Source organism: Orycteropus afer, unplaced genomic scaffold, assembly GCF_000298275.1.
Source record: "Orycteropus afer afer isolate SDZICR_OR568_19922 unplaced genomic scaffold, OryAfe1.0 scaffold00018, whole genome shotgun sequence".
Lineage (NCBI taxonomy): Eukaryota > Metazoa > Chordata > Mammalia > Tubulidentata > Orycteropodidae > Orycteropus > Orycteropus afer.
Window position 1 is genome coordinate 5,666,098 of NW_006921605.1, and position 6,538 is coordinate 5,672,635.

The window sequence follows — 6,538 nt, forward strand, 5'->3', positions numbered from 1 at the left end:
ATGGCGAGCCCCTCCCTCTCTCTCCCGTCCTCCAGACATCAATGAACAGTTCTGCGCACCCCCTCCCCATGGCTCCAGGGATATAACATGAAACAGCCAGCAGCCCTTCTTCAAGGGTTCATCATCTATTAGGGAAAGAAAGAAAGTCAGTTGCCACGGAGTCCATTCTGACTCATGGCGACCCCGTGTCAGTGTAGAACCGCGCTCCCTAAGGTTTTCAATGCCTGGTATTTCGGAAGTGCACCGCCAGGCCTTCCCTGGCACCCCTGGGTGGACTCGAGCCTCCCACCTTTCGGTTTGTACCACCCTGGGACCCTAAAAGCAAATGATTCTCATACATTTCAATAGGTATTTTCACAGAATTAGGTTTAAGGGTTATAGAAATTGAGGTGAAGGGGCAAAACAGTCTGCCTGGGATAATGAAAGTGATGGTTAAAAGAGGGGATATTTGATTTGGGCATTGGAGGATGTATAGGAGTTTGCAGGCTTGGACCTCCACAATCCAGTGGGACCCACCCCAGGACAAACCCTTACGTTCTCAGTGTAGGTTACTAAGGAGCCAGTGAACCTATCTGCTTTCCCCTCCTCTTCCGCTGCTGCTCCGGTCATCTGCAGTCTGCCAGGACAACAGTCCTTAAAAAACACTTTTTCCCCATGACAGCCCCAGCTCAAGAACCTATCAAACCAAAACCAGACCACTGCCATCGAATCGACTCCGACTCATAGCGCCCCTACAGGACAGAGTAGAACTGCCCCGAAAATCGTAAAGAAGCAGACGGCCTCATCTTTTTCCTACAGAGCAGCTGGAGAGCTGGAACCCCTGACCTTTTGGTTACCAGCCCAACGCTTTAACCACAGTGCCACCAAAGCTCAAGAACCCACCATGGACCTTCAATTCTAAGATCAAATGTAAACTCGAATGTTCACTGAAAGACCTCTCCCCTCCACCCCACGGACCCTCCCATCCCTCTGAAGCCTCCCAGTGGTTTTTCTCTTCTAAGGGAGCTAATGACCCAGCGCTCTCCAGCCCTGATCCCTTTCCTCTGTGTTGTCACATGCCCCTTCTGCCACCTGGACCATCGACCCTGGACACGTCCTCTGACCCATCCCACTCCAGCTTCTCTCTCCCTGGGGCAACAGTCACTTTGACCTTGTTGGAGCCTTGGACCCCGGAAAGAGCCCCGGGGCGGGAGTCTGCTCCTCACTGAGCCAATGACCTCAGATGGGCTTCTACTCTCTGGGCCTCAGTTTCCTTATCTGGACCCCGAAGCCTCTGGGGAACTGCCCACCTTCCCAGCCTCCTGATATCCTAGCAAGTCCCCCTTGTTTATTCAGACATCTCGGCAGCTCCCAAGACAGCCTGGGGAAGAAAGAGAAAGGAACCCTCAAGGCATCCCAAAAGACATGCCAAATCTGACAGGCTAAACAGACATCCTCATAAATGAGTCCCTCAGGACCGGCTCGGAGCGGGTTCTGCTCCTAATTTAGATACGAGCCTAACACGGGCACTTATCTGGCTTTCTGGCCCAGAGTCTTCAGAGCTAGATGCTTGGAGAGGCAGGTCTACTGACAACCATTAACAGTGAGAGCTGTTGGCCGCCAGGAGGAGGGAAGGAGCCATACTAGGCACAACACTTAGGGGCTCACACGGGGCCCACACCTCCACTACCCTAAGGCAGACCTGGCGGCAGCGTCCTCCAGAGATCAGAGTCCCTTCTGCAGTCTGCAGCTAAGGTCGGTCAGTGTGTGTGGACATGTGGACACTTGAGTCTCGTTAGAAACCGCTACTGCTCAGCTGTAATCGCTTTCCTTCCTTCAATTCATCACTTCCACTGTGCGCCCCCGTCCACCGTACAGCCTGACTGCTCATCACTCCAATAATGGAGCCAAACGCAGCTCCTGTGCTTCCAGAACACGGGTTCTTTCCACACCCATCCTCACGGCCTCTGCTCCCCTGCTGAGAAAACCTGCCTTCTCTGCCCCTTCTCCACACTGACATTTGCTTTGCTCTGGAATCGTGCTTAGCTGTTCTCTGTGTATGCACACTCCTGAAGGGCGAGGACCACGTCCAGCTGACCTTGCTCAGGCTGACCTACTTCTCCAAAACCTGGTGGGGCGTCCCCCACCCCCAAGGCAGCTCCTTCCAGGCTTCCTGCCTTGTTCATCCATTTGCTGAAAAGAGAGGAGGCCCTTCCCAGAGAAGGGGGTGCCAGGGCAAACCCACTGCCCCATGACCCAGGAAGGAAAGACGACTGGGACCCTGCTCCCCCATGCCAGCAATGGGAGCCGTGAGGGCCTGTGTGCCCGGTCCCCACCCCCTGCCACCTGGCACTCACGGAACATGGTCATGAACTGCTTGGGGTTCAGGTTCCAGTAGCCCCAGTTGGTGCGGTAGCCATGCAACGTGGCATACTCCTCGTGGTTGTACGCAGGTTCTGTCCCAAAGGTGTCAATGACTCGGATTCTGCACCTGCCCCCCAGGGACCAAGACCAGGGTCAGCTGTGTGGCCCAGAGCTGGGGTCCTCAGCAGTGGCTGGTTAGGGTAGCACAGTGTGTGGTCAAGCTTGGGCTTGGACACAGCGTGGCTGTGTGACCACAGGCAGGTGTCTTAACCTCTCTGAGTCAGCTTCCCCATCTGTCAAGTGAGGACAACCACAGCCCGGCTGTCTGAGGGACACAAGGAAGTGCTTTGCCCAGAGTCCGAGGTTAGTGCTCTGAAACTGTCAGCCATTACTGCCACATCAAAGGAAGGGGGCACTGCCTGGAGTGGGTCCGTGCACCAGTGCCCCAGCGTCACCCGCGCAACCTGAACTCTTCTGGGCAGGGAGTTCGCTGGGGCCACGGCCCTGCTGCCCTCAAGCCTGACACCTAGGCTGTGCCTGCCTGGAGGGTCCACATCAGGAGGGCAGGGCCTCACAGGGACCAGCAGCTGCCCCGGGGTCCAGTCTGGGAAGGCGGAGCCTCAAGGCCTGCCTGGCAAGGTGGCCACTTCAAGGGTGGAACCTCCCAGCTCGGCTGGAGGCTCAGTCCTTCCCTGCCCACCCTTCTCCCTGCTGTCCCCATCGCCTTTTGGGGGCAGAGGTTTCAAGCTCAAAGCCCCGGGGGGCCTTGTGCCCAGGGGATCAGCCAATAGTGGGGCCAACCAGACTCTGAGGATGCTCTGGGGCGCCCCCCACTCCCCTGGGAGTGAGACCAGTCACCCCCACTACAAGCTCCCTCACCCCTGCCTCCTTGCTGGTGACCCAGAATCACTCGCAGACTGCTGAGACAGGGATTATCCTTCCAGAGAGGGGCAGGGGTGGGGTGGAGGAGCAGAGTGCCGGGTGCACAGAGAACCACATTAATAATAAAAGCAATAACCCCGTCTGTCCCTTTCCTCCCCAATAAAATCATGTGGGATAGTCAATGAGGCAGGAGCGCAGGTAATAACCAGCCAGGCTCTCTGCTGTATTAAACCCGCACCCTGCTGGCTGCAGAGACGGGCGATGCTGGCCACCCCCAGGGGAAGGGAGGGGCAGGGGGAGGGGAGGCTGAGCCACCCCCACTGAGATCCCACAGCACAGCTCACAGCCCTGGGTGGTGTCCCGCCCTCATCTGTCCCTCCCTCCCTGCAATTCCTCTGTCCCTGATCTGGGTCACTTCTGCCCCGTCCTGGGCCAGCCATAAGAGGGCAGGTGGGTTATTCACCATTATCCTGTTAGCCAGGGGGCAGGGCGTGTCCAAGAAGGAAAGTGAGGGGATGGGGCGAGGGGCAGAAGGTGCGGGAGCGTTCACCCCACTGCAGAACAGGGGACACTGTCACTGCCCACCCGAGGACCAGCTGGCAGCCGGGAGGCGGGACAGAGGCTGGGCAGCTGTGGGCACTCCCCTCCCCTGCTCACCGGTACTTCTTGAAGGACGGGCCCATGTACTGCTTCATCTGCTGCAGGCCATGGTAGTCAGTGTAGATGAGGTCAAAAGGCAGGGGCGCGGTGAGCGGGCAGTTCCCCCGGCCTGGCGGCACCCCTAAATTACTGAGAGAGGAAACCCTTCAGAGTCTGAGCCACGGGTGGGACTCCAGACCCCAGAACCAAACCCACTGCCATCGAGTTGATTCCGATTCATAGCAACCCTCATTGGGTTTCCAAGGCAGTAAATCTTTACAGAAGTAGATTGCTCCATCTTCCTTCCGTGGGGCGGCTGGTGGGTTTGAACCGCCAACCTTCTGGTTAGCAGTCAAATGCCTTAGGCACTGCACCACCTGAGCTCCTTGGTGGGACCCCAGGTGGCCAGAAACCCACCTTCCCAACTGGCCTTGCACGTGGGGGGCACTGGGTTCCGATAGCCCAGGATGAACTCTGCGGGGTCACAGGAAAGGTCAGTGGTTGGGGCATGAGCACTGGCAGGCCCTTGGGACGGAGGTGGCCAGGGCCGCTGCGCACAGTGGTGCAGGTTTTTCACTGCACAAGGGAGTCTGGTGATGGGTGAGTGGGACAAGACCCAGCCTGGCCATCCAGCCAGGCCGTCAGCCTGTGTCAGAGAACCCAGCAAGCAAGGTAAACACAGGCTTACTTGTGCTTACTTACTAATCTGTAGTGAACATGTCACATTGTTTCACCACATCAAAGATTCTACTTCTGCATATGGCTGGCACCTGTCTCCCTCCCAACCCCAGGGCACCTTCCTACAGACCCAAAGCCTCTTTTCCAATTTAGAGTCCCTGACAGGACAGAGAACCCACTATGCAAGGAAAGCTTGGGCTCACCTTGCTTACTGGGTAACTGGCCCCTGCGTGGACCTGGAGGGGGCTGCACCTGCCCAAAGGAAGGGGTGCCTGTTGCAGTTCCACAAACAGGCCCCTGCAGGGCCGTGTCCGCCCAGAGGGGGCGCCGTTCTCTCATCGCCACACAGTCCATCAATGACTGCCCCCTGTGGTCCTCAGCAGCCTGGGCGTTTGAAGCCGATGGGTTCCCAATCCCCCTGCCGCAAAAGAGCCCACTCCTGCTATGCTGAGTGGTCCCCCTCACCCTGCGGCCATTGGGCAGCTGGCTCCTGTACGTCTCTGTGGACAGACTCCCCACTACACCTAGCAGGCAACAGTAGGAAGGATGAGTGGGGCCCAGTGTCCCTACTGGACAGAAGCGGGGGGGGCAGGGGTTGAGGTTCAACTCTGCTATCTTCCTACTACTTGGACCAGTCCTTTAAAAGCTCCAAGTAAAACGAGAACAAAGATTCTACCCCCAGCTCTGGCACCAAACCAAAACGAAACCTGTTGCTCTCACGTCGACTCTTAACTCGTAGTGACCCTACAGGACAGAGTAGAATTGCCCCATAGGGTTTCCAAGGCTGTAATCTTCATTAGAAGGAGACTGCCACATCTTTCTCCCACGGAGCCACTGGTGGGTTTGAACCAGACCTTTCAGTTGGCAGTGAGTGCTTAACCACTGTGCCACCAGGACTCCTTCGGCACTGACATCGTGATCAGCAAACGCGAGTCCAACCTGCTGGCTACTCCACTCTCCAAGCCACTGTTTCTGGGTGGGTTAGAGACAGGGGCTGGGAGTCCCTGGCTGGTGCCAACAGTTAATGCCCTTGGCTGCTAACTGGAAACTTGGTGGTTCTGGTCCACCAGGGACACCTTGGAAGAAAGTTCTGGTGATCTACTTCTGAAAAATGAGCCACCAAAAACTCCATGGAGCGCAGTCGGACCCTGGCGCTCACGGGCTGCCGTAAGTGGAGCTGGTTCCATGGCAACTGGTCCTAGAGATGGGGCTGGGAAGCCTTGGACAGAGCTGGGCCTCGGCCCACACTCACACCTGACCACAGCCAGGTAGGGTGGGTGCGCGGCCAACACAGACATCTCTGGAACAGCCTGTCTCTAACCTTGGGGCCCTGCAGGCCGGAAGCACTTGGGGGCTCATGCCTACACGTGCCCAGTGTCCCCTGCTTCTCCCTGCCTGCTGGGTCACCTTCACATTGACTTTCATCCGGACAGGGCTGCCTCTGTGACCTGGAGGACTGAGCTTGGTCAGAGCAGGGATGGGGCCCTGTGCCGGGAAGTGGCCTGGCACCCCGATGGCCAGAGCCTCTGGGCCCTTGAATGGGGGCCTGAAGGACCCGGACACAGCCTCTGGCCTCCCCCAGAACCACCCAGCCAGCCATCCAGGGCATCTGGAAAAGAGCTCAAAGCTCCTACCCTGGCAAATGCAGCTGCCAATGCAAACGCCATCACCCTGCCCCTCGCTCCCCGCCCCCACTAAGGACACACCCCTGCCCCGCCCCGCCCAGCCCGACTCCTCCTCGGCTTCTGCGGGGAGGACCGGGCCACTCACTCAACAAGTGGGTCTGAGCAGCCCGGCCAGGCCCAGGCTGAAGGGGCTGAGCCGGCCAGGGGAGGAAGCACAGGGCTCGGCCCAGCCGGACACACGCCCTCTGGGAAGACCTCCCAACTGATCCCACTTAACAAACACTCCATGAGCCCATCTGGGCACCAGGGACAGGGAGACATGTCAGATGTAGCCCCAACCCCGGGAGCTCACAGTCTGGTAGGAGCAGGAA

At 58.0% G+C, this 6,538-nt stretch overlaps 1 protein-coding gene across 1 annotated transcript in view; it reads right to left on the reverse strand.

Annotated features, from left to right (window-relative positions):
- Positions 1-6,538, reverse strand: part of MGAT5B (alpha-1,6-mannosylglycoprotein 6-beta-N-acetylglucosaminyltransferase B) — a 192,130-nt gene that overhangs the window by 136,164 nt on the left and 49,428 nt on the right. Inside the window, exons 11-12 of the mRNA XM_007959846.1 lie at positions 3,883-4,014; positions 2,337-2,470 (exon numbers count right to left, since the gene is read on the reverse strand). Of these exons, the coding sequence (XP_007958037.1) occupies positions 2,337-2,470; positions 3,883-4,014 (266 nt within the window). The remainder of the gene's footprint in view (positions 1-2,336; positions 2,471-3,882; positions 4,015-6,538) is intronic.